At 48.8% G+C, this 26,764-nt stretch overlaps 4 protein-coding genes and 2 non-coding genes across 6 annotated transcripts; 3 read left to right on the top strand and 3 right to left on the bottom strand.

Annotated features, from left to right (window-relative positions):
* On the bottom strand, positions 1–81 carry TRNAL-AAG. Its single transcript has one exon. It is a non-coding gene; the product is annotated as a tRNA-Leu (tRNA).
* Positions 82–1,949: 1,868 nt separating this feature from the next.
* TRNAL-AAG lies at positions 1,950–2,030 on the bottom strand. The gene has a single exon. It is a non-coding gene; the product is annotated as a tRNA-Leu (tRNA).
* Positions 2,031–2,967: 937 nt separating this feature from the next.
* On the top strand, positions 2,968–5,066 carry LOC100825934 (zinc finger protein ZAT1). Its single transcript, XM_003572016.4, has one exon. The coding sequence runs from the start codon at positions 3,612–3,614 to the stop codon at positions 4,701–4,703; it is 1,092 nt and encodes a 363-aa protein (XP_003572064.1). The 5' UTR covers positions 2,968–3,611; the 3' UTR covers positions 4,704–5,066.
* A 3,550-nt stretch (positions 5,067–8,616) lies between these two features.
* Positions 8,617–10,495, top strand: LOC100825620 (putative pre-16S rRNA nuclease). The gene is made up of 6 exons (XM_003572015.4): positions 8,617–8,993; positions 9,082–9,141; positions 9,278–9,390; positions 9,531–9,599; positions 9,883–9,934; positions 10,014–10,495. The coding sequence occupies exons 1-6, from the start codon at positions 8,706–8,708 to the stop codon at positions 10,131–10,133; spliced, it is 702 nt and encodes a 233-aa protein (XP_003572063.1). The 5' UTR covers positions 8,617–8,705; the 3' UTR covers positions 10,134–10,495.
* A 182-nt stretch (positions 10,496–10,677) lies between these two features.
* LOC100825315 (putative glucuronosyltransferase PGSIP7) lies at positions 10,678–14,033 on the bottom strand. The gene is made up of 5 exons (XM_003572014.4): positions 13,434–14,033; positions 12,419–12,680; positions 11,825–12,026; positions 11,588–11,735; positions 10,678–11,456 (listed from the first exon to the last, which is right to left on the bottom strand). The coding sequence occupies exons 1-5, from the start codon at positions 13,742–13,744 to the stop codon at positions 10,913–10,915; spliced, it is 1,467 nt and encodes a 488-aa protein (XP_003572062.2). The 5' UTR covers positions 13,745–14,033; the 3' UTR covers positions 10,678–10,912.
* A 7,050-nt stretch (positions 14,034–21,083) lies between these two features.
* Positions 21,084–23,368, top strand: LOC100841655 (QWRF motif-containing protein 7). Its single transcript, XM_003574266.4, has 5 exons — positions 21,084–21,980; positions 22,106–22,342; positions 22,462–22,551; positions 22,655–22,762; positions 23,021–23,368. Exons 1-5 carry the CDS (start codon positions 21,390–21,392, stop codon positions 23,129–23,131), a joined length of 1,137 nt encoding a protein of 378 aa, XP_003574314.1. The 5' UTR covers positions 21,084–21,389; the 3' UTR covers positions 23,132–23,368.
* Positions 23,369–26,764: the final 3,396 nt, after the last annotated feature.

The raw sequence follows: 26,764 nt of genomic DNA, 5'->3' as shown, positions 1-26,764 counted from the left end.
TGACCAGAGTGGGATTTGAACCCACGCCCTTTCGGACCAGAGCCTTAATCTGGCGCCTTAGACCAACTCGGCCATCTGATCTTTCTGTCAGTACAGAAGATACAAACTTCTTTTTCCTTACACAACCTGATGCTGGCAAAACATAAACTATCTTATGGGTTGACGGAACATTTTTTTTTTCCTGAAAAGATTATAGAAAAACAACTACGTTGTAGAAACTTTATGTCCTATCCGAAAACCTGATGGTTGAAAAGCATAAAATGATTTTCTTTTGTTTTAGAAATCAACTATAACATAGATAGGTGCACACACCTTAACATGTGTCTAGTGAAACACATAAGGGCTCATACGGTTTACATTTTTTTCATATGAAATCCAAAGGATTGTGAATTCCATAGGAAAGTTCACTCTGTATGCATTCGTTTTGCAGGAAAATAGTAAAGTGATTCTGTAGGAATCCTATTGATTCCTCTGTTTTTTGAGAAAAATGAACATTAAGCTTAACATTTCTTTTCCAGAGTAATGAGGCAAGCAATTTCTTAGGATAGCAAGTGCCACCCTATTACAATCATATGTTTCTCATTTTTCCATGTTTTACATTCTTTTGAACCGAATGAGCCCTAAGTGTTTTGTATACATGGCCGTCTACCTTGAAAAGGATAGCACATATCACACTAAAACGAATTTGATTCCTCTGGGACGTGGCAACGTTTTCAATAGAGGATATCGTCGTACTCTTACCGGTTTGACATTGTTATATCAAATGTCAGATATATCGGGAAAAGTTCGATATAAAGATATATCGGGAAATGTTCTACTACTTTTGGTTTGTTATTATGGCTTATATCATTTAATTTTTTCCACGCAAAGAAAGTGTACAATAACGATATTTCAGCATAATAAGTGTATGATTACACATTTCCAACTAGTTGTTTATGAAATAAACATTCACTAAATCCTCACTGTTACATTGTAAGCTTGTCTTTGTAAAATTATTTATATTTTGATAGTTTGATGACGTCATAAACATCTACTATTTCAAGTCAACCACTTGTAAAAAGATTGAATCCATGTCCATATCATTTGAAATACCAAGTACAATGTCTTAACACTTTGTTACACTGATAAAATCAGCATAGCGGACCGAGAGCGCCAGACATACTACGGCGTTCTCTTGGTGGACCGACTAAACACCCCGGGTCAAAGTTTTTGCTTGGCTCCTCTTGGTGGACCGACTAAACACTCGAGACATGCTACGGCGCCGGCATTGGTTAAGGGATGACGATGATCGTTGTGTGCTTTGCAGTGCGTGGGTGCTTGAAGATTGGCAGCATCTGTTTTCTACCTGCAACTTCAGCCGGCGGATCTGGTCCTTCCTTCAGATTGATTGGCGTTCGGTGCCTTCGGTTGATGTTGTGGTGCAGCGAGCGATGATTTCTTTTGGGGAGCCTTTTCTGTTGGAAGTGATCGCTTTCGCATGTTGGCATATTTGGAAGCAACGGAATGGCCTCATTTTCAAAGAAATTATACCTTCTTTCCATTCGTGGCGTGCGGCGTTTGTGCATGTTCTTTCTTTGCTAGGTCATAGGTTCAAGCCGGGGCTGGCCCCTCGGCTTGCTGCTTGGCTTGAGTCCTTGTTGTATATGAGTAGGTAAGGTTTTATTTTTCTCTTGGGTCATGTTACCCGCTGTACTGTTATACCTACAGTTTTCGGTCAAAAAAGAGAGCACCATACATACTTATTTGCACGTGAAAAATGTTGTACGCTTTGACATTTGTTGGGAGCACTAGATAAAAGATCATCACACTTTGTTACGCTGGTAAAAAATCAACAGAGCAGACCGTGTGCACTGCCAAACATACTTATTTGCACCTCAAAAGTGTCGTATGCTTTGATATTTGTTGGTTGAAATGTGTGACAATAAAAGGTAAGGAAAGAGAAAAGGAATTGACCAGAGTGGGATTTGAACCCACGCCCTTTCGGACCAGAACCTTAATCTGGCGCCTTAGACCAACTCGGCCATCTGATCGATCTGTTAGAAACACAGAGATGAACTATTCTATCCTTTAAATTTATGCTCGTGAAACATAAGCATCTTCCGATGGTACTTGTTTTTATATAATAAAAAAAGGAATTAGCAAAAACAACTACTCTTGTCCTATTCGAAAACATAATACTCTTACGAGTCCAATTATCTTTGGATGCTACTGGTCATATTACTGGGGATACAAGAGGTGAAGTCTCACAAAGGAGTAGTACTCCACTACTTACATGTACTCCGTATCTTGAAATGTCGATTGTTTGCATCAAAATTGGGTAGAGGCCGGGAAGCAATAAATTTCCTCTTTTATCTATGGAAATGCTGAAATGTCATTAATCTTTTCACCAGTATATTCCTAAAATAGCGCGGCTAGCTATTGCTCGAAATGGAACCACGCATGGAAAGAAGAAGGTATTGATCATGGCCAGCAATACCCGGATCACAGCTTGACCAATGACCCGTCTTTAAGGACGATTCTGCAAATTAAATCTTGGCCACTGAAATGGATGGACAGCTGCGTTGGCTCATCCCGTGCTTTGCTCTCGCTGCTGCAGGTAGCCTTTCTGGTGTGGTCGATCCAACCAAAAAATGAAAGGAAGAAATTAAAACAAGAAAAAACAGCTAGCAGCTTTTCATTGGCGTTATACCTGAGATCCCATCTGCAATTCTCTCATTAATTATTTACCATTGGTGCCTGCTTAGCCGGGCATCTGCTGATAGCTATCCGCGACGCATGAACTTAACCCATATATGCAGCCAAATTGTGACACACCAAGATAGACATTTGGAGCAATTTGGAGAAGGAATTGAATGGGAGATTTGGCAGCACATATCTAGGATTAGTCCATGGCCATGATCACATAACATAAAAATAATCTCTCGCTGGTCAAATCCAACGCACCTTCAGAATACAGCAAAAGTGGAGTGTTCCATACGCACAACTAGTAAAGAATTTCCTCCCAAATCGCCCCCCTGTAAAGAGCATCATGCGTTTGACAACCATCGCTCCTTAATTCTCTGCTGAAGGAGAGGCCAAACGCATGCAATCGTAACTCCCAGCTTATTCGTTTTTCTTCATCTCTGCCCATTTTCGGTTCGGTTATGTGACGCTTGAAGGTGGACCAATTTGCTCGAGCAGTTAATTTGGTGATTCTTCTGTTCTTTGAAATGCCATAAAATTCTCCCCTTTGTTATGTTTTGCGTAGCTGTGCAGGAGTATTTAAGTGCTCTGCTTGAGCAACTTTCTCACCGCCTCCCACTTGTTTCTTGCTCTTCCTCATCGGTGGAGGCGGATGCTTGTCACCTACTCCTACTTTTAAGTTCCCCACTCTCTCTCACACTTCTTCTACCTCGATCGATCCCTCACGTAAAATTGTCAGTTGTATTACCATCAACCAAAACCGCAAGCAGAGGAACCAGAAGAAGAAAGCAAGCAGAGGAAGATCGAGGGGCAGAAAGGAGCAAGCGATCGAAGCGAGCCACCCGGATCAAGATTCCAAGCATTGCGGCATCTGATCTCTGTTGTCGTGCCATTGCCTTGTGCGGGAATTGTTTCTTCCTGGCTTGGCGATGGACAGGCACACCTGCAAGCTCTGCTTCCGTCGGTTCCAGAATGGCCGTGCGTTAGGCGGCCACATGCGCTCCCATGTCATGGCGGCGGCTGCCGCGGCCACCGCTGCAGCCGCGTACTCGCCTCCAGTACCGCAGCAGTCGCCGCCACTGTCCTTGGCATCCACATCGTCGACCGCCATGGATGGCGCCCAAGCGCAGCGGAAGACACTGCCCTGCGTCTTCCGTGAGGACCCCAAGGAGAGCCGCAAGGTTAAGGCAGGAGGCGCGCTACCGGAATTCTCCGGCGGATACTTCGGCGGGCCGGCGGCCGGCGGCGAGTCCTCGGTCGTGCAAGATGGCGAGAGCGACGCCGAGTCCACACCGCGCGGCGGCGGCGGCGGCGGCGCGGGGTTCGCCGTGAGCCGCCGGCGCTCGAAGCGGGCGCGCCGGCGGCGCGCGGCGGATCCCGAGCAGCAGCCGGCTAGCAGCGTCGTCTCCGACGCGACGCGCGAGGAGGAGGACGTGGCCATGTCGCTCGTGATGCTGTCCAGGGACTCGTGGGCCCGGCCCAGATCCGAGCCCGAGCCCCGCTCCTGGGCCAGGGCGAGCTCGGAGGCCGCCAAGCAAAACAACGTGTTCGACGACGACCACGACCACGACGTGGCTGGCGACGAGGAGTACTACTACTACGGCGAGCCGGCGACGGCCGCGCGAGGCCCACGCGGCAGCAACAGGCACCAGTGCGGCGTGTGCAAGAAGGTGTTCCGGTCGTACCAGGCGCTCGGCGGCCACCGCGCCAGCGTCAAGAAAGGCAAGGGCGGCTGCGTGCCCCCTCCGGCGCCAGGGAAGAAGGGCTCCCGCGCCGGCGACGGCGTCGTCCACGAGTGTCCGTTCTGCTTCCGCGTGTTTGGCTCCGGACAGGCCCTGGGCGGACACAAACGCTCGCACATGCGGCCCGCGGCGGCGGCCGCGGCCACCTCACCTGCAGCGAAATGCGGCGACAGCAGCTTCGGCTCCTTCGACCTCAACGTGGCGCCGCCCGCGTTCGACGACGACTTCGAGCTCTCCGCCGTCTACGACGCCGAGTTCGGCAGCAGCACCAGACGGTGAGATCGATCGGCAGCTGATCTCGCCATGCCATTGATTGTCAACCTCCAGATCGATGACCAAATGTACCTAGACAAGCTCATGAATCGGCATGCAAGGATGGATCCGAGGTAAAGGGCTCCGCCGCGTCCGTGCAAGAACCAGGTGGAAAACAGTTCGATAATAATTATTTCTTATTTGCCGGGTTGAAATTTCAATTGCAATACATTATTGTGATTGGTAGGACTGAATTAGTTCAGCAGGCAGATTCAATTTTTTTTTTGTTCCATGTACCTAAATTGGGTCATCTTCTACTACATTATGGAGGAGTACTGTAATTCTCTCATTGAACTCTGCATTTAGTGGCTCATTAACCCCTGCCATTAAGCTCCCCCCTTCGTTAAAACCTTACAGTACCAGCAGACATCAGTAGTAACAGCTCGCTGCTTCAGCCTTTTCAGTTTCCACAAGATGGTGAAACTGCCTAATGCCAATCCAATGCATGAATCGCATGATGCATCCCCACGATCCACAACCCATTTTGTTCGGCGGCCATGGATTGTGTGTACTGTACTCAGGTCTCAGGAGGACTGAGGAGGAGTAGCTCGCTGTCTCGCTGCAGTAGCAGGCTCCACCAAGACAGGGTGTGAGTGTGCTTCTGTCAGGTCAGCTTAGGTGACTGAGCTACTCCTAGTACGCTTTGGCTTTGCTTCTCTGATCCAGCAGCGGCGGCAGCTTCCCCTGCAGCTCAGCTCTGCCCGCACTAGTACTTGTCCGTGTCCTCTAGTACCGTATTTATTCGCCTACTCCTGTATGCATCCGGCCCCACGCCGCAGGGGCTCGGTGGTGGCCGTGAGGCTGCATCATGGGGCCGGAGAAGACGGGGCCCGATGGCAGTGTCTAGGAGCCGCGCTAACTGCGGCCTGCCTCGGCGGCCCTCGGTTGGCTTTTTTTTTTTTTTTTTTTTTGGAAAACTCTCGGTTGGCTTTGTGTCCCTCCGCTTTTGTATCCGAGCGAGACGGTCGATCCTTTTCGGCGTTTGGTGTCGACCTGTCGATCGTCCCCGTCTTACGTTCCCGAATTAAGCACTTATACTAGGTAAGTATAAAACCATAGAGTCGTGGACGTGTATATATACGCACCGTACGTGTAGTGTATCGATGTCGCTGCTGGTACGCCGTATGAATATACGCGCGACCGGCCGGTATGCGTACGTCATGGTGGTGGACTGGTGGTGGCGTTGCACCTACTAGCTCGTCGCATTCGGCTTAATTATAGCTAGCTAGCTGCTACCTCGGCTGAATCGACTTAAGGGTGAAGGAGGCTCCATGAGGCATGAGCTGGCTAATAATCGATTATGGCAATCTTCCATCCAAAGCAGTGTAAAAATGGAGAACGTATATGTAATTCCTCGTGCTGTATTGGTATTGGGTCGTCGGCTAGCTATCGATCGCGTGCCAGCATGCAGTATGGTTGCTGCCCTCTAACGGTATAAGATTATACATCTTCCTTTATTTTTATGCGGTGCGTGGTCTGATGCAGGATGCAGCATGCATGACGATGAAACCTAGGCATGTCAATGCTGGCAATCATAAAATTAGATACTATTTTTTTCATTTCTAAATATTTTTCGCTGTTTAGAAACGGAAGGAGTAATCTGCTACGGAGTATGATTCAATCTAACCAATTAGTTTGAGTCATCTTGTTGGTGCTACTAGTACTGATTAGACATGTAACCAGCGGTACGGTGCGGAGATGTGATCAGTGGAAATACGGGAAACAACACTAGCGTGCACGCACGCACCTATGTGTGCTGTTTGACCAACTTCATAAAGGCCAGGCTACCATGCCGGCCGGCCTGCCATAGCGTTAATTAGTTCATGTCCATGTCCCAAACCAAACGGTGGGAAACATCACTAGAAACATACTACTCCTCCTTGTAGTACTCCATATAGTAATGACTAACGATAAATTGTGTATCTATAGCTCCTTTTATTTTGTATGTAATCCAAGCAGGCCGGAGGTTTCCATGGCCTAATCAGTACCCGGCCATGCATCGATTGGCTTTTGCTCACAGGAGACTTAGCTTAATTATTTGCAGTGGAGTACAACAGTTCATTGCGGTACAATCTTCACCCATGTACTACTACACAATAATTCTGTAAAAGTACTTAATTACTACTCCCTCCGTTTCTAAATGTTTTAGGTCAATATTTTAAAATTTTGATCAAGTTTGTTGAAGAAAAATCTACCAACATCTACGACACTAAATTAGCTTCGTTAAATCTATCATGATACATGTTTTAATAGAATGCTTATTTGATACTCTAAATGCTGACACATTTTGCTATAAATTTAGTCGAATTTTAAGAGGTTTGATTTAAAACAAAACAGGAACATTTTACATTTAGGAGCAATGATAGGTAGTACTCTCTGTTACTAAATACTTGTCGGAGGTACTTGAGAAGCGGAAAAAAATGATAACGCAACATACTGCAGATCGAACAGGGTGAAGCTGGTCTCTGCTCCGCTGTGCGGCCGATCGAAAAGGCTAACCAGGTCACTCAAGTCAGCACAGAAAAAGCTCAGCTTCTAACAACCACAGAGCCCCGGCCCCGGCCCCGGCCGGCACCATGGAGCTAGCAGCCTAGCAATGGCCCCATGAGTCCATTTAGGTAGCGAGAAACTAAACGCCAGATTAGATGCAGATTGTGCGTGTGTTAGCTGGAGTGAAGTGGAGGTAACCACACATAGTTTAGTAACTGCAGTTGTCGATTATATTAATATGTGAATGAAGTGGTGTGACATAAAAAATAAATACGGGGAAGTGGTGTGACCTGCCGCAGCGAGTAGCTAAGCTAGGCGCTGCATCGGTCGCAGGTCGATGGGATGCAACTGAGCGAAAATGGATGCACGCAAGTTAGTTAGTTAGCTGTCGGTTGAGTGAAGTCAAGTGAACGTGGGGATGGCCAAGCGAAATCGATTGAGTGCAGCGTGCAGGATGGCCACACCCTGGCAACTTTACTTTGCTTCGGCAGCTTATTATGCCATCTTCGTTTGTCGTCGGTGTGGAAAAATCATCTTAGCGCTGCCATTGTCGTCGGTCACAGGAGTTGAGATCGTGGGAAAAGGTATGTAGAATTCTAGTAATTGCCAAGGGAGCTGTTTGACAGTCAGAAGTGTGCACAGTCGTCAGTCACACCACACCCTGCCTAGGAAATGCCAGCCAGGCGGCAAGGGTGCAAATGGCAGCGAAATGCTCTCAGTTAATTAGTGGAATACTTGATGATACAAAAGAAAGGAGAATAGCTTACAAGTCACAAAAGTTGAGTTTTCCAAAAGAGAAAAGTTACAAAAGACGACGACAAGATCTTGCGGTATCATAAGCTTGAGGCCATTACCGGCCCAATTGCAGATACAGTACAATGTGTTATTGTATTACTCATGTGTCATGGTCCAAGCTTGAGTAGTGCTTATTGCCTGCTAAAGAAAGAGTGTTGACTTCATGTGCATCGTGGAAGGAAGGCTCAAGAGCACTAGTTGTATTCGGAAGCAAAGAAAAGCACTAACATTGACCATTCTGACGCTACAACGTGCTAGAGTGAATCTGGCTGAAGTTGACAAGGCGAATGTCAACTCAGATGTCCAGCTTCCAAGTCGACCGCGGTTCGAGGCTCGACTTGGGGGATTGGCAATACAGATTGAACATTGGCACTAGCAGAAATTAAAGTTGACATGGTGAGCTCCAACTGTTGTGGTTCCAACGCAAACGGAGTTGAACAAAGGACCGTACGCCGGAGTAGGCCTTGGGGTTTCTGTCGCCAGGCGGGGTGATATAAGCGAGCCCACGTTGGGCTTATCTGCACAGCCCAATAATCGCGTACCCTGGGCTCCGCGAGAGTACATACATCCCAAGGTTAAGTGCCCTCCAGTGTGAGGCTCAGATCTCACTACGGCCCATACGTTCGCCCTATCCAAATCCGAGTACAGAAAAGCAGTCGTAGACTCGCGGTGGCTCTGGCGCCGATGGCAACCGCGAAGCCAACGGCGCCGGCACCGCACGCGTGGGCCGCCGCCTTCACGCAGATTCTGCCCCCGCGCGCGCCACGACGCCGAAGGGCAGGGGCTGTGAGGGCCTCGCCTCCTTCCACCGCCGGCAGCGGAGACGCCGGCGAGCTTCTTCCTGCCCGGCTCCAGCCGAACGCGCGGCAACCGCTCTGGCACGGCGGCGGATTCAGCCTCGGCGTGGACTTGGGAGACGCCCGCACGGGGCTCGCCGTCGGCAGGGGCATCACGCAACCTCGCCCTCTCACGGTACAGGCTCGAAATCTGTTTATCGTTTGCTGCGTGCCTGCGTTCCGGTGGCTTGCAATTTTGAAGATGGGTTGGTGGTTCCCGGTAGGTTCTCAAGCTGCGGGGCCAGAAGCTGGAGCTGGTGCTGCTCGACGTAGCTCAGGAGCAGGTAGAAATTTAATCCAAAGATCATCAACTTGGGGATATTATCAAAGACTCGGGAATTTTGGGATATATTACTGTACTGTACCAAATTCCTCGACATTTCAAATGTGTAAATTTGCTGTTCCTGCTTCGCTTCGCAGGAGGCGGACGAGCTGATCGTCGGGCTTCCGGTGTCGGCCGACGGGAGGGAGACGCCGCAGTCCAACAAGGTCCGAAGCGTCGTCGGGAGGCTCGCCATCCAAGCCGCCGACAGGTGTGTGCGCTTATCAGTTCGAATTATACACACGAGTGCAGTACTATTGATAAGATGTGTACGCGGTGTTCTTCAGTCGGGCACATTGGTCAAGTCTTCAGTACTAGAATCCCCTCAGTGTGTTTATTTCAACATCGCAGGGGGTTCAGGGTTTATCTGCAGGATGAACATGGAACATCAATGGACGCCCTTAACTACATGATCTCCAGGTAGGTTCTACCCTTTCCTGCTTTCCTCGCAAGCCAATTGCTACATGTCATAGTTGCAGCTTGCCTTGTTAAATTTTTCTTTTTACTTCTGAATTGGAGGATCACATGAAATGTCCACTGAAGGCTGATCCATTATCAGATATCAACATCAAATTAAGTAAATACAGTGCCTCTTGACAATGCTAAATTCTTTCAGTCAGCGTGTCTTTATCTATTTTTTGTTGTGGAAAGTAAATCGCACATCTCACTAGCAACTTGTCAGTCTGAAACTCATTTTCTTCAGGGGAGTTAAGAGGACTGGTCGTGACGTCAAATCTGATGCGTATGCCGCCGTGGTATATATGTTTCTGGCCTATTTACAAGTTTTACTGGCTTGCTTATGTTCCAACTTGTAACAATTTGCTTCGGTTTTAGATGATTTTGGAGAGATATTTTTCATCATCGGGTCAAGAGACTAAGATTGTTCTTCCAAAGCAACAGGAACTGCAGGACAAACTAATGGCTCAATCAAGGCAGTATGATGATATCTACTAGGAAGGCATGTCTTCTACTCTATGATCTCTATCCAACTTTAGACACCATACTACTTACGACTAGTAGAATTTAGATAACAATTCTGTTGTGTTAATGACTTCTCTTCTGGCTTTACACCTTCAGGAGTTAGTGCGATCACTAACTTCAATCGATTATGGAGAGTTTTCCTTTTCTGCTGTGGCAAATTTGTCAATCCTTGTTTTTTAAGTCTAAGACCAGATGGATATTGAGTAGCTTGGGCATTGCTTACTGTCATGGTCAGCTCTTGTATGGGTCATCTAGCTACACTCTATTTTCCAGATACTTGCCTGCCTGATTCATAACATTGTAGATAAACGTTATGATGTGCTGCTGCACTGCTATCTATAAGACATCATGTAGTTTTTTTTAGAGGTAACATTATGTAGTTTTCAACCGTTCAGTTAAGAAAAGGCTTTTGACCAGTGGAATCACAAGAGTCCAAGAACCTCCCACCTTTTTTTTGGAAAGAAAAAAGAAAAGGAAAAGCTTTTGACCTAATGGATTAGATGTATAGTTCCAACCATGAATACAGGAAAAATAACTTGCTCAATGATAGTTTGAATCTTTTCCAATTCAGTACAACTGATCTATCTTTCCCGTGTCTGCATCAATCATGGTTGCTGCAGGCAATGTTTATAGATTACTGGATACAAAGTACATTGCCTGAGACAAAATCGTCAGAACGAATCTAAGAATCAGCCAATCTGAATCAGCTGTTCATATATGATGATGAAGTATCTCAAACCTATACAAAAGAATCAGTACAGCTTGCTGAACTCAGTCTCCTGTGCTGGTTCACCAAGCCGGGGGAAGAACGGATCCCTCTCAAGCATTGTTTGCAACGAGTCCAACACCCTCACGATGGATGCCCACAAGAATGGTGCAGAGCAAAATGCATACCCAACGACTGCCAGAATCCTCGTGATGCCATCATGGTACCATGGATTTGCCATAGCAAAGAGCATCCCAATAATCCCAAGCCAGGCCGTGAGGACAGCAAGCGGAGGGAGCTGGAATACATTGATGACAACCAACGACAAGGTGAGGACACCAAACAGGTACATGGACCACCCCATGATTGGGTGAACCGTGCATGGAATAACAAAGAACGGGATGGCATATGCAGCCACCAATGCCACAATCCCAGCCAGCTTGATTAGCCCCTGCACCAGGGCACTTTGTTTCTCAGGCCGCCGGTTATAGCACAGTTTTGTCATCTGCGGCCTTGCCAGTTTGGTGATGGCTATTATCGCTATGTACATTAATAGCTCCATCAGGACCATCGGAATTTCAGCAGCATAACTATGAAATGTGGACAGTGGGAGGATTGTTAGCAGGCCAAAAAAACAATGTGAAGGAACGTAGACAGCATGTCTTTTCTTTTCTGTCTGCCCAAGTACATACTGTGGTCAGGGAATGGTGATTTTACTCACCCAAGATCATCCCAGCGTTGCTTATGCCAGGAAAGGCCCAATGGCAAGATTGGCCAGGACCACCAGTACCAAGGTTTGAACCATGGGGCACTGGGGAATGTGATGACGCTGTTTGGCCCGCATGGAACATGCCAATGCAGCTTCAGATCTGCAATATTTTGTCAAATGATGGTTAAATTCTGTGAAAGCAGAGCCATATGAAGTTTGAGATTCAAGTTGAATAGCTGTGATGCTCACAGTAGTATGATGCATCCATCTGATAGCCGAGGGGAAGGCGATATGTCCCATTGAGTTTGGTACCATTCTCAGGAGGGTGGAACAATGGTTTATCAAGCAAGTCTGGGAAGCAACCGACCAGAAAGCCTTGATCTGCACCATCAGAGTTGTCGCGGCCAATTTCCAGGTCATGAAGCATGCCATTGAATACATCCATAGAAGGCTGTACATTGAAAGAAAGAAAAACTCCAACATCAATACTTCTCTTTGACTACCAGTTATATATGTACTATTTAGAGTGAGTATGCAAGCGAATTCTTCTGCGTATGTGCTGGCAGTGGTTTAGTGGAGCAATCACTGGCAGAACACATACACATGCAATTGTTAGTACATGCAAACTCCATCTATTAATAGTTGCTCAACTGGCTTATTGCCAGTACAATGCCCATCATGAACAGAGCTACGGTATAGGTCAATTTCGGAACTATACTAAAGAATACTGTACCACCAAAAATTGTCAGACGATCAATTCAACAGGCCCATCAAGCAACATAATGCATAATGTCACATTTGGTGCAAGTAATACAACTAAGAGACAGAATATGGGTACCATACCTGGAGCACGAAAAGACCGGTGTGGAAGTAGCAAGGGTTGATGAAAACGGCACAGAACTGGCCGCATTGGAAGAGCTCATCGGTGTTCTGGAGGAAGATGTTGTCGGAATCGATCATGACAACACGCTCATAGTCAACCAGGCTCCATGCATAGAGCTTGTTCAGTGTGAGCTTGAACCTCCTGTTCATCCCTCCAAGGTTGCCCTCATAAGGATTCTTCAGGTTCTCCACCACCACCACCCTCATGCCATCCTCCTCCCTCCTGCTCCAGTTTACCACCATGATACCATGTCACATTTTGTTTCGCATTGAAATTGGCAAATACATACTCCAGTATATCATTAAAACGACAAGTTTGTTGCAACCACAAACCATCTTTGTTTGCATTGCATTTTTTTTCTATTCCGTGGAACAAAATGGCCATGATTGGGGAGGGAAAAAGTCTTTAATCAATAAAATCATTTGGGCTTTGACCTTGTCCGAAAAACCAATTCTCCAAACATTTCTACCTTTTTTGTGAGTAGGAAAGTTGACCACTCTAAATGGACAGCAAACCAATTACTCCAGTCAAGGCCACCAAACATCCAGTCAAACCACCGAATCCTATCACGCACCCCATAGATAAGCATCCTTTATTGCTTCGTCTGAGAGTAACATAGCAATTAACAGCATGCATCGGTAACGTGACAGACAAAGCGTTTACTTGAGCATGACTGGAGCAGGGAGTGCATAAAACCCCACGGAGAATACTAGGATTTAAAAACGAAGCTGATCAGAAGCTTCCTACAGTTCGCGTAAGGATTCAAACCCCCCCCCACAGCGGCAGAGGGGAAAGAAAGAAACGCTCGCGTAATTTAATCTGGTTAATCGCGACGTGTTCAACGATGGCAAGTACTAATTCATTACCCCATTCCAGTTGGCAATCAACGGCGTTCCAATCAAATCAAATCAACATCAGAGCAGAGCAGAGCGGAGGGTCCTAGGGGCGGGGGGAGGAGGCGTGCAGTGGACTCACATTGCGCGGACCCAGTCGCGGGGCACGTCGTCGGAGGCGATGAGGACGCGGTCGGCGTCGGCGCCGACCCTGGCGAGGGAGCGCATCATCACGCGCACCGCCACGTAGAACTCGTAGTCCCGCGGCGTCCCCATGTACATCATCGCCGCGTACGCGTGCCGGTGGTGGCGCCGCCCTTGCAGCTCATCACCCTTCGCAGCCTGCAGCAGCGCCTTGTGCTCCGCCGCCGAGGCCGACGACGCGACGAGAAGGCACAGAAGCGCCGCCGCCGCCGCGAGACGCCGCCCCGCAGCCGGCGGACACCCCATCATCGATCGCCGCCGCGCGCGAGAGATCAAACTCCCCGGTCAACGGACTCGCCGCTCCGCCTCGCCCCGGCCGCGCTCCTCTCCGTGGGATGAATGAGCGGATACGGCTACCGGCACTCGCGCCACAACTTGTGTAGACGTTTGCTTCGTCGGAGCAGCAGAGAGGAGAGCGGGAGATGCTTGTCTCGATGCTTCTGGTTCGCAAAAGCAAACAAGGGAGAGCGAAAGAGAGACAGAAGGGGGAGATGAAGAGGGACCAACTGGCCAAGGGGGAGAGAGAGAATGCGAAACGGGCCGGCGTATATTTATGTTATGTGCTCTGCTCCGGCGAAAACGCACAAAGACCGGGCCGGTCGCAGGCTCTCGCCTTGTTCTCGTGCGTAGACTACTAGGAATAGGACAGGATAGCGCAGAGGCAGAGACCGCGCGCACCTGGGGAACGCCCCCCCCCCCCCCCGTCGCTGGCATGCGGGCCCAACCTGCGGCGACGATCCATCCAAGCACGGGTAAATGCGAGCGCGTGCATCCCGTGGCTGGCCCAGGGCAGCTAAAGCGAAAGGTAACGAAGAGAAGGAGAGACTCGCCTCGTTTGTGGGGGGAACGGATGGACGCTTCGGATTGCCCCGTCCTCCGCACTGAAGCGTCTGGATCGATTGATCGCGGCAGGGTGTTTGGAAGAAGAAATCTTTTGTTTTCCTCTTTTTAGTGATGGAACTATGGAAGGAGGGATCCTTTGTGCGAGCTAGGAAGCTAGAGCGTTTTCACTGGAGTATATCGTGTTCCTGTATTCTCGCAGGATTTCAAGAACCTGACTCGTTCGTCAACACCTGTGTGAGCCCGCCAACTGCGTGTGCGTGACCCGAACCGATCGGCTTCGTGGAGCCAATCGCATACGCCTAGTGACCGGACCGGTGTGGGGCCCCATGACTGCGGCCGAGCGGGACCCCTGGCAGGTCTACTCGGCGGAAGCCGACGGGAGGGAGAGAGCAGGATACGACGAGACGGCCGACCGGCGCAATGGATCTGAAACGAACCACACGCTCCATCTGTCGCCGCGACGAGGAAGATAAACAAACACGTACGCAGAACATCCACGCGAGGAACGGAACCATCGAACGATCCTGCCGCGATCGATCGACCACGAGACGGCGACAGGCCGGTCCGCCGGTGCACCCGCGGCCGTCGATTTCATTTTCCGAGAGATCGATGGGCGCTTTTCTTTTGCTGCACGTACGAACCATGCCAAGGCCAGTTTGGAGTTTGTAGAGTCGACACACGCATCAAATGACTGCGACTAATCGTCTGCAACTGCAAGACTGGTATACGTACTACTGGACACTGGTACTACGATTCTCTGCTCAGCGTATGTATCCAATCAGTCTCCGCGCTTGTGGGCCTAGCTGTTTCATTCTCTCGTCATGCCAAATTGTCGATCGATAGAGAGCGAGAGAAAGACATAGCCCGTGCGTCACGATCCAACATAGTACTAGGAGTACGCAAATAGGGCTACCTAGTGGGTACTTAAAATGCAAAGAATCCATTACAATATTTGGATAAGATGGTTTCAAAGGAAAAAAGAGGACAGTATCGGGATAAGGGTGGCGAGGTGGCATCTAGTGGAGTAGTATCTGATTACAGAAGAGCATATGCTCTTCCATTGGCCTAATCCCTACTTCCCCCTCCTTACATTTCCCATTGCCAACAAGACCCAATGAGATGCACACACGTGTCATCCAGTATAAGGGATGTCCCATGCATGATTGGTCAGGCCCTCTTCTTAATAGAGTGAACCTAGAATACAGATAGCATCACTGTCTCTTGAGAGAGAGATGCCATGCATCCATCGATGCTAACACACAAATTTGGCATCACACATGTCCTGTCGAGCCGGTGCCCAAAAAAAAGAGAGCTTATGAATCTATCATCATTTCTGGAAAGATCAAGAGACGCTGAAAACCGTTTTACGTACGTCTCTCTGTTCACGCAAAGTTCTTTTCTGTTGTCAGTCACGAAGAAAACAAAAAGGCTGGAGCCTGGTAATAGGACTATAGGAGTGATCGGTCATTCTCTGTGTCGGCACTCGCCACCTTGCAGAAACCTGGGTTACTTCTTCAGCTGTGTCACGCGCCAAAAATGAGTAGGATCCGTCGATCCGGTCGTTTTCCTTGAGCCTTGGGATATGCACGCGCTCATTTGTCCACTTGTCCAAGCTAGCTACTGTGGGCTCGCCCGGTCCGAAACCAATTAACACCGGCCCGTCTCTATGGGCAGAGCAAACTGCCGATTAGGAATCGGTCGAAACTAGCAAGACGGTGCGACCCGCGCTGGGGAAGAGAGGACTGAGGCGTCGACCAGCGCTCAGAATGACGAACGCTCAGAAAGCGGCCTCAACTTTCTGCCGAGTGCTGATCGACCTTCCGACGACGCATGCCGGGGGAAGGTGACCACGCACGGCCGATCTCTTTTGACCGGCCGATTAGCGTTAATTGGTCTCTCCAAAGTCCAAGCGAAAACGTGTTCTCGGCTTCTGGCTCGTTCGTCGAACTCAACGGCTCTCGAACGGTATGCCGTGCCGTGTCCCCAGTGGCCCAGTGGCGTTCGCGTACGTTATGTCGCGCCGATCGATTGGACCAGTGGTCGCATCAGGAAGCTGACGAGGTTTTCGAACATAGCATTTGCTAGTTGTGCTGCGTTTTGTCGAGCGTTAGAAATGCAAGGAATTTTCAGGACAGCATATTGCCGCAACCAGGTTATGGTCCAGGAGCATGCAGCTTTCGTGTAGTTGCAGGGGGTACTACTTTGGTGGAGCAGACAAACAGAGTTTCTTAAACTGGGCCAGCAAGTTCTCTTAGCTGTCCTCTTCGCCTTGACCTTCAGTTTTTGTTCCTCTGTACTCTTTTTTTCTCACCTCCTTGTCCTGTTTGTTATGTAAACATCATATGTAGTATTATTTCACAATTCGGTCTGTCCCATATCAAGTGCTGAAATATTACATGTATCTAGACATATTTTAATATAGATACATTCATATTTAGACAAATCTGAGTCACTTAATATGAGATGGAGGAAGTATAAGATAAGGAGTGATCTACAAAGATTATATTCAAAAGTCAAAACTTCTATACCGTCTGTAATATTGCTTAATTTACTTTCATTGAACCCGAAACTTCTAGCCTAGGTTTTGGGTGTGTCCTTGCTCGCTGACGTGGCAGGTGTGAAACTTGTAGCCTAGGTTTTGGGTGTGTCCTTGCTCGCTGACGTGGCAGGTGTGGGTCAACTTGCTATGTTTTAAAAAAAAACACAGTACAGATGCCGACGTTCACAAACACGCACGCACACTCGCCGTATGAACGCACGCACATTCTACTCCTATGAGTACCTTTGAGAGACTGGCACATATACGTTAACTACGAGTCGTCTGTGGTGAACTTTGTTCTGTTTATCTGCCATGGTAGAACCCGGTCCAGTCTGAGTCGCATGGGAATTTTTTTTAGGCATCCGCTCACATTTTAGCTAGGTTGGCTGTTATTACTGGCCGCCATAGGGTAGTGCGCAAGTACCACACGAGCCAAGAGCATCTCCAGCAGCAGGAGAAAAATGACTCCCAAAACCAGATAACCCTTTTTTCCTCCTCCAAACAGCTCCACCAGCTTCCCAAAAGCACTTTACAATGAGTAAATCTTTTGGGAGGGAGGAAACCCTCCCCCCTCCAAATAGGGAGCCAACACCCGGAGGAGAAAAACTTTTCCTCCTCCGCACGATCTCCAACCGCCGATCCGGACCTCCCCATCCCAGCTGCCGCCGCCAAATCCGTGCCGGAGCCGCTGATCGGAGGTCCCCGTCGCCGCCCCCGGCTACCCCCCCCCCCAACCCTCGTCTTGGCCCTACAGTTCTCCGGTGCTCCGCCGCTCGAAGGCAAGGCCCCGAAGCCTGCGGCCGCCGCCAAATCCGCGCCGAGTGCCGCGTCCCAGAGGCTCACCGCCGCCCCCGACAATCTCCCTCCTCCCGGCCCCGACTCCCTCCCCCGGTGCCACCACAGGAGCTCCATGGCGGTGGAGCTATCTCCCCCGATCTGTCGTCCCATCCTCTCAGCCGCCTCCTCCTTCAACCTCCCGTCGACTGCACCCTCCTCCGAAGGTGATTTTCTTTCTTCTTCTTTTTTCATTCATTCTGCTATTGAATTTGCTTGTCGTGGTGGTGTCACGGCAGATGCCATGGGATGGCTTATCTTGGGGCCGATGGACGAAGGTGGATCCGGAGGAGGAAGGACGTGAAGGGAAACACGCACAAATACACAAGCACACACAGATTTATCCAGGTTCGGAGCCCTCTTGCCGAGGTAAGACTCCTACTCCTGCTTTGTTGTATTAGTCGAGATAACAAGCTCTACAATGGCAGTGACGTTGTCCGGCTTCTCCAAGGGGAACTTCACCGTTCTGCCAGATTTGCTCGGGACTGCGCCGCTTTCCGCAGTGCCTTTGCCAGCATCGACGCCGTGAGCCGTTACCATGACCTCCACACGGTCAGCGGGGCAGTCGACATGCCGGCCGTGAACCGTGCAGATGGTGGGGGGATCTTCGGCCACCACTACCTGCTCTGGGTACCTGCAAGGATTGTCAATAGCGACATAAACTTCATGCATGCCGAAGTTGATGAAGCGGTCTGCGCAGGGAAGCGGCGCGTTGTTGAAACAGCCGGCGTTGTTGTCGATGAAGCCCAGAGAGCCGAATCTCTAGACCAAACCGGAGACCACGCGCTTTCTGGTGACGAGGAAGGTTTCCGTCCGGATGAAAACTCCAGCCAGTGCCGCTGCTGGCCCCACGGTGGGCGCCAACTATCGTGGTGGTGTCACGGGAGATGCCATGGGATGGCTTATCTTGGGACTGATGGACGAAGGTGGATCCGGAGGAGGGAGGATGTGAAGGGAAACACGCATGAATACACAAGCACACACAGATTTACCCAGGTTCGGAGGCCTCTTGCCGAGGTAAGACTCCTACTCCTGCTTTGTTGTATTAGCCGAGATAACAAGCTCTACAATGGCGCTCTTTGAGCTGTATTCTCGAGGAACAAGAAGAAGAAGGGAAAAACCCTAGATGCTTAAGTCTTCGATCCCTCTCCAGGGAGGGGTAGTGCTCTATTTATGAACCGCCCATGTCACACTGACATGCGGGCCGAAACCTATCGTCACCTTCTTTAGGCCCCGCCGAGCACGCGCCTTGGTTCCCTCCGGGTGGCACCGTAGGGGACAAAACAACTTTTTACTTTCCCTGGCGTCCTGCAACAAGTACAGCAATCATCTGCCGGCTTCCGTCAGAGATTCTCTTTCGGTGCTTCTTTACGCAGTCGCCCGACACCGCAACGTAAGCGGCGACTGCTTTTTCGTGATAAAGATAACGTTGCTTTACTTTGCGCCGCGCGGTGAGGATAAGACCGTTGAGACATCTCGGCGCTGGCCGAGATCAGAGTATTCATCCTTATCCTGTAATTTTATAAGACAAGATAGTTATGCCGGCATTCTCTAGGTATGCCGGCTTAGTATTAGTTTGTCCTAATGATGCCGGCATACATGATTATGCTGACTTTGCCTTCGTCATCTCGGCTAAAGCGTGTCGTCATGACCCTATCTAGGGTCATCCCCCCGACACTGCTTCTGATTTCATTCATTTTTGTAGATGACTTCACTTCTTCAATTTTTTGAAGAGCAATTGTCAGAGGATGAACAAGAAATAGATGACGATGAGGACGATTTGCTTGCACTCATGCTCACGGACAAGGACATGAAGAAGCATGGTGGTTCTAGGCCGGGCAAACAACTTCCTCCAAGTTTATCGAGAGATCGAAGATAGGGCGACACATGAGCAGCTTCGTGATGACCTTGTTGAGGAGATGTGGAATTGGCATGGGCGACATCGTCATGATTGATTTTCATGTATATTTTCTATGAAGTGCATTTGAACTATGTTTGAATTTGTATTCGATGGATTTGGTATGTTTGGTTTGTCATATGTTGAAATGTCTAGTTTATTTGAGGTGAATATGTGCAATAGGATGAGAGTTGGAAAATTTTAGGGGGCATTTATTTTTCTCATGCTGCTGGAGAGGAAAACCATGGAGGAGAAAAAACTAGGTTTTCTCGCTCCAAAAAATCTGATTTTCTCCTTCAGTTTTTCTCATGCCGGTGAAGATGCTGTAAGGTCCTGTTTGTTTGGGCTTCTGCTTCAGCTTTGGATGCTTCTAGCAATCTCACTTTTTCCGTTTACACATGAAGCTGAGAAGAGGTGCTTCTCAGTTAGAAGCACCAAAATCACGTTCTAAGATGCTTCTCAGCTTTATGTATAAACAGGAGAAATGATTTTGAGATTGTAAAAGCATCAAAAACTGAAGCAGAAAGCAAACAACGAGGACCTAAGCTTGGACAAATTCTGGATTTTTAATTCGGCAGCTAACACGAGGTCAACAAACCTAAAAAATGCGCACGTCCAAGAACCCAGTCTGTTCGGTACTTCGGTGCCGCCGTCTGACACAGTGTATGTACACAGTTGTGTTCTAAAAATGATGTACTCCGTGTACTCCACCCATCCATCTTTTCTTTTCAGAGCCCATCCATCCATCCATCTTTTTACAGAAAGTATCGGGACCTATCAGTTTTAGCCCAAGTATGGGCTGAGAAGTAGAAAGCCTCAAGTCTGCATGAATAACCTATCAGTACTCCCTAAAAAACAAGGAATCGCCGATCAATATCTGCTGGGCTTGGGTCTCACCAAGTGAGCTAACCAGCAGGCCCATGTAATGTTCGATTTCAATTTTATCAGAAGTCTTTGTTGGCACTCGGCAGCTAGTAGTACTTGTGTTCAGTGCATCCGGTTTGTCGCACTGCAGCACTGCGTCCACTTAATCAATAAAATCGGGTTATTCCTCATGCAAGTTCCCTGTGATTTCGACTCTGGTGTGTTTCTTCTCCCACCTAAAAAGGCCAGTTTATCTCTCGCAACGTTGACATCTCTCTTTCTCCCTACCGTCCTTTCTTATCAACTACAGTTGTCCAAACGAAAAGAAATCGCATCGTGCGCTGCGCACGGGTAAATTGACCAGATTTCAGGTCGCCATGGCGTAGCACCGGCACTCTAGAAATGGCTCCCCTCTCCCTTTCCCCCACCAAACCCCACCATATTTCCCCCAACACAATCTGAAAACCTTTTTCCTCGTGTACACATAAACAACAGCCGCAAGTGATCGAGTGGTGTGATGAGTACGAGTCACAACCGATTTAGACGTACGAGCTCGAGCAATTCTCATAAAAAATCAACGGCCCGTGATGTATAGAATCTGGTTATTTACTATCGTGTGACGAGAGCGACGCGACATCGATCGCGAGAACACCACTTCTCCTTCTCCATGGCGCGACCGACCCCAAAGCTCTAGCTATATCTAGCACCGTTTGTTCGCTAGTGTCCTTGCGATGCATGCTTCTTTCTTCTTCCTCCCCCGGCCTCTCTCCCCCCCTGTAGTGTATAGGATGTGGCAAGCAACGCGCTTGCTCTGATCGACCCATCGGCGAAGCTTAATTTAATTAATTTATTATTTATTAACTTATTATCAAGGTATCCTTGATTCTATTTATATATTTATTAATTTATTGGCGTCCATGGAGTCCGGCGGCGGAACCCCGAGGCCGCAGCCGGTGTCCTCGCGGCGGCTGGGGCGCGTCCAGAGCGCGGCCTCCCGCGCCGGCGCCGGCGCGTTCCTCTACGACGGGATGCGCTCCGCGCCGATCTTCTCGTCCGCCACCTTCGCGCGCTCCCTCCGCAAGGCGGCCTCCTTCGGCAGCAGCCACAACAAGAAGCCCAGCGTCATCGCGGGGGACGTCGCGCCGCCACGGCGGGCGCTGAGCAGCAAGGACCAGAACACTGACGCCGCGGCGGTGACGCTGTCCCCTCGCCGGTCGCTGCCGGAGCCGGGCAGGCAGGGTAATTGCTGGGAGCCGACGCGGCGGCGGGGGCGGAGCACCGGCGCGAGTTCGACGTCGCCGGAGTACGCCGCCGCCGGGAGGGGGTCGCTGGCCTGCGCGCTGAGGGAGACGCCGGCGGCGGCGGCGCGCAAGATAAAGGAGGCCCCGACGGGCGAGAAGGAAGAGGACGCGCACCGCGCGCGCGTGCTTGCCACGCGGCTCCTCCAGTGGCGCTTCGCCAACGCCCGCTTGGAGGTCGCCGTGTCCCGAGCCACCTCCTCGGCCGAGGTTAGCTCTCGGACATAGACATCAATCCATCGTCGCATGCAGGAGCTAGCAATGGATTTTATTTTTTCTCTGCCGGTGGTCGATCGATCACTCATGCGCGTGCGTGCATGCATATATGGTTGCAGAACAAGCTGTTCTACACGTGGCTGCGGGTGGCGGAGCTGCGGAACATCCAGGCGGCGAAGCGGATCGTGGCGCAGCGGCGGCGGCAGAAGCTGAAGCTGGCCAGGCTGCTGCGGCCGGAGCTCCCGCTCCTCGCGTCGTGGGAGCCACACGCCGCGCCGCACGCCGACGCCGTCGCCGGCCTCGCCAGCGCCCTCTCCGCCGCCTGCACCTCCGTCCCCGTCACCTCCGGCGCCCAAGTACGTCACATGCACACATATATATGGTGCACATATATAGGACTTGCACTGCACCTCTCGATCACTCTCTCCGGCTCGATCGTCAGTTAATCATCGTGCACACACGCTCTTGCAAACAGGCCGACATGGAAGCGATGCGCGAGACCATTTCCGCCTGTGTCGACACGGTGACCGAGATCGAAACAAACGCCGACACGTTCTACACCACGGTACGTAAACCACAGGGGAAACACAAACACCTCGCTAATTTCCGCCATGAATTTTGACAGCTCGTACGTGTGTGTGGGTGCGTGCGTTGACTGCGGCGTTCAGGCCGGAGCGACGAGCGGGACGCTGGGCGAGCTGGCGAAGACGATAAGGGAGGAGGTGGAAGGGCTGGAGGAAGCCATGCGGCTGGCGAGGATCGTCACCCGGTTGCAGGTTGGTGTTGTTGGCCCGTCGGTCTTTGAGTTCCCGGTGATGTCTCACCGGATTAACGTAACCTACTCTGAATCTTGTACCGTACTGAAACCCTTGTGTTTTTGTTCGATTCGGTCGATCGCTGTCGGACGTAAACTAAACCTATTTGCTTCTTATTTGTCTGTCATCTACTTAGTTTTGTCAAGTAGTACTACTGTGCATCTCTGCTTAGCTACTAGTACTAATTTCTGGTTTGCGTGTGGCCGGCCGGTATTGCAGACGCAGGAGGTGAGCCTTCGAGCGAATTTGGTACAGGCGAAGCAGAGACGGCTTGTGGACGGCGACATGATGCTCGTCCCGGGGATTACGACTTCCGGATGGTGCTTTTGATCGCTCACCCGTTGTAAATTAAGACAAGATAATTAAGGTGCTAGGTGCAATACTTGTATTGTATCGGTCGTGAGTCGTGACAGGTAACAGGTTGATGGGATCGCCTCACCTCTCCCCACCTGCTTAATGCATGCGTATGTCACTCGAATAAATCAAGTGTCTTTTTTGAGGCCATGAATCAAGTGTCTGTAACTCAAATTATTCAAGGTGCTGGACTGCACGAGTTTACATCCAGAAGCACTGCATCTTTCGCACAAGAAAAATGTGCTTTAATAGGTAAATCTATGCACCACGCGCTGCTATATGAAATTTTTAGAAATGAGTTGTTTAAATATTTGTGTCCTCATATTTCCTACAATCGAGATAAATGAAAATAATTTCAAAATATGCATCAATAAATGAAATCAACTATAATCAAAATATAGTGATGCATATATCAAAAGATTGTGATACACATATCTACCATTTAGAATGGATGGACAATTAAGGTGATTTTTGGCAACCTAAGGAGCAGTCTCTGACCAAACGTACGACCATTAACTCAAATCTGTACGAGAGTAAAGATTTTTTGGGTAGAGATTAGTGCATACGGGACTTAATTAAGATCACTTCGGCTCCACCAGCGTCACTGCTCTACACAACTATAGCGAGGCGGGCTCTCCGTTTTGCAACCCTTGCATCGCCCGAGAAGCTGGCACAGTCTCTGCTTCACCTTTGCCACCATCCTACTTGCTATCTTTATTGAAAGATCGATTGAATGGTAGACGCACACACATCACTCATACCATCACCACACGCATGTACACATTCACATAACCCATACTGAAGACCTGAGTCGTGAACTCGTGAAGCACCGAGACTGACGAACACCACCAGTACGTTCCTCACTATCGTCATTCGACGGGGTACTAGACATCCTACTGAAAGGAGGGATAATGTGTCTTTTTCGCTTCTGTACTCGCTTTGACAGTCTCTTGAGAGGATGTAGCTTAGAGCATGCCTTTTAAGGAGAAAATCTAGACGAAAATGCTTTAGCAAATCGCTATTTCTTTAGTAATGACGGTCGGACTTTTTCTGAAGTATTTTTAGAACCTTTTCTACTGTATAGGGAGTTTACCTAGGGTTAGGCGCAACTGCCCTTGTCAAGAAAAAAACTGCAACCTCCTTTAGAACGATAATAGACATAATACACATTGAAAATCTACTGTATTCTTACGGCATCTTTCTCTGAGGAGGAGTTTCGTTTGGTTGTGTTCCAGATGGAGCATAATAAAGCGCCAGGGCCGGACGGGTTCCCTGCAGAGTTTTTTCAGCGATTCTGGGAGGTTATCAAAGAGGATCTGATGGCCCTCTTTGCCGACTTCCATGCGGGCATCCTCCCACTTTTTAAGATTAACTTTGGTATCATTACTCTCCTTCCGAAGAAGGAGGACGCGTCCCAAATTCAGCAATATCGACCGATATGTCTCCTTAATGTGTGTTTTAAGATATTCACGAAAGTGTGTACCAACCGTATTAATGCGGTCGCTAGCTTGATTATTAAGCCCTCCAAATCTGTCTTCATGTCAGATCGCCACATCTTGGAGGGTGTGGTTATTATGCATGAGACGGTCCACGAGTTGCACTCTAAGAAGTTGGATGGAGTAATTTTTAAAATTGATTTTGAGAAAGCTTATGACAAAGTTAATTGGTCATTCCTTCATCAAGTGCTTTGGATGAAAGGTTTTGATGATAGGTGGTGTGGTTGGATTGATGGTGTTGTGAAGGGTGGCAGTGTCGGTGTTAGGGTTAACGACGATATTGGGCATTTCTTCCAAACAAAGAAAGGGTTGCGCCAGGGGGATCCCTTATCCCCGGTCCTGTTTAACATTGTTGCTGACATGTTGGCAGTCCTCATTGAGCGCGCTAATGAGAGTGGTCGGTTAACTGGTGTTGTTCCCCATCTAGTGGATGGTGGGGTTTTTATTCTTCAGTATGCCGACGATACTGTCCTTTTTTTAAATCATGACATGGAAGAGGCCAAATATCTGAAGTTGCTCCCGTGTGTCTTCGAGCAACTGTCTGGCTTGAAGATCTACTTCCACAAGAGCGAAATTTTCTGTTTTGGGCAAGCTAAAATTTTTGAGGCTCAATATATGCAAATGTTTGGGTGTGGGGTTGGGTCTTTCCCATTTCGATATCTAGGGATCCCGATTCACTACCGTAAGTTGTTAAATAAAGAGTGAAAATGTGTCGAGGATCGTTTTGAGAAAAAGCTTAGTAGTTGGAAAGGAAAACTCCTCTCTAGTGGTGGCAGACTGACCTTGATTAATTCTGTTCTCACTAGTCTGCCCATGTTTTTGATGTCCTTTTTTGAGGTACCAAAGGGAGTTGCGAAGCGATTAGATTTTTACCGCTCACGGTTCTTTTGGCAATGTGATGATCATAAACGTAAGTATAGACTAGCCAAGTGGGATGTCATTTGTCGGCCCCGGGACCAATGTGGACTTGGGGTTGAGAACCTTGAGGTCAAAAACATCTGCCTATTGAGCAAATGGTTGTTTAAAATTTTGAATGGAGAAGGGTTGTGATTGGAGCTGCTTAGTAATAAGTACTTCTATGCTAAAACTCTTTCCCAGCTTTCAATGAGGGCATCGGACTCCCCCTTTTGGAAAGGGCTGTTGCCTTTGCGAGAGTATTTTTTTCCTCATGTGTCGTTCTCTTCAACTGTGGTTTGGCAGTAAACTTTTGGGAAGATAGGTGGTTGGGGCGTGTGGCCCTTAAAGATCAATTTCCTTCTCTCTATCGTATTGCGACCAACCGACATGCCTCTGTTGCTGAGGTGTTGAATGCGACGCCTCCGAACATTGCTTTTAGGAGGGTCATAGTTGGTGCGAGGTTGACGGCTTGGGAGGAGTTATGTGATAAAATGGTTTCAGTCCAGCTTGTAAACCGACCAGATTCATTCTCTTGGGTGTTGTCTACATCCGGACTTTTTTCCGTGAAATCTCTTTATCAGGTCCTTATTAACGATGATTGTCAATTTCGTCATAAGATGATCTGGAAACTCAAGATTCCCCTGAAAATAAAGATTTTTGCATGGCTCATTTGTCGTGGTGTTGTGCTTACTAAAGATAACTTGGCCAAAAGAAACTGGCATGGTTGCCAAAAATGTGTTTTTTGTGATCAAGACGAGACAATAGAACACTTGTTTTTTGAGTGTCTGATGGCGCGTTTAGTTTGGAGAACTGTCTTTGTGACTTTTAATCTCCCATCCCACTCTTGTATCGCGAACATATTTGGAAGCTGGCTTAATGGGATGGGAAAATCTCTTAAATCGCTCATACTTGTTGGTTCTTGTGCGATTTGTTGGTCCATTTGGAATTGTCGTAATGATTTGGTGTTTAACAAAAAAAAAGCTTCCAATTTCTTGCAGGTTATTTTTCGGGCAATACACTGGCTCCGTACCTGGTCCGTAATGTTTCTGATGGTGGCCAGGGAGTCTATGGAATTTGGGTGCAGCCGTATGGAAATGGTAGCACGGGAGTTTTACAGCCAGTTTGGGTGGCGTGCCGGGTTTAGACTTGAAACTGGCTGATTTCTTGATCTCTTGTTTTATTTTTGAGATGTAACTTTGGATGATGATTTTGTGAT

Source organism: Brachypodium distachyon, chromosome 3 (assembly GCF_000005505.3).
Source record: "Brachypodium distachyon strain Bd21 chromosome 3, Brachypodium_distachyon_v3.0, whole genome shotgun sequence".
In the NCBI taxonomy this organism is placed as follows: Eukaryota; Viridiplantae; Streptophyta; class Magnoliopsida; order Poales; family Poaceae; genus Brachypodium; species Brachypodium distachyon.
This window is presented reverse-complemented; position numbering and strand designations above follow the sequence as displayed.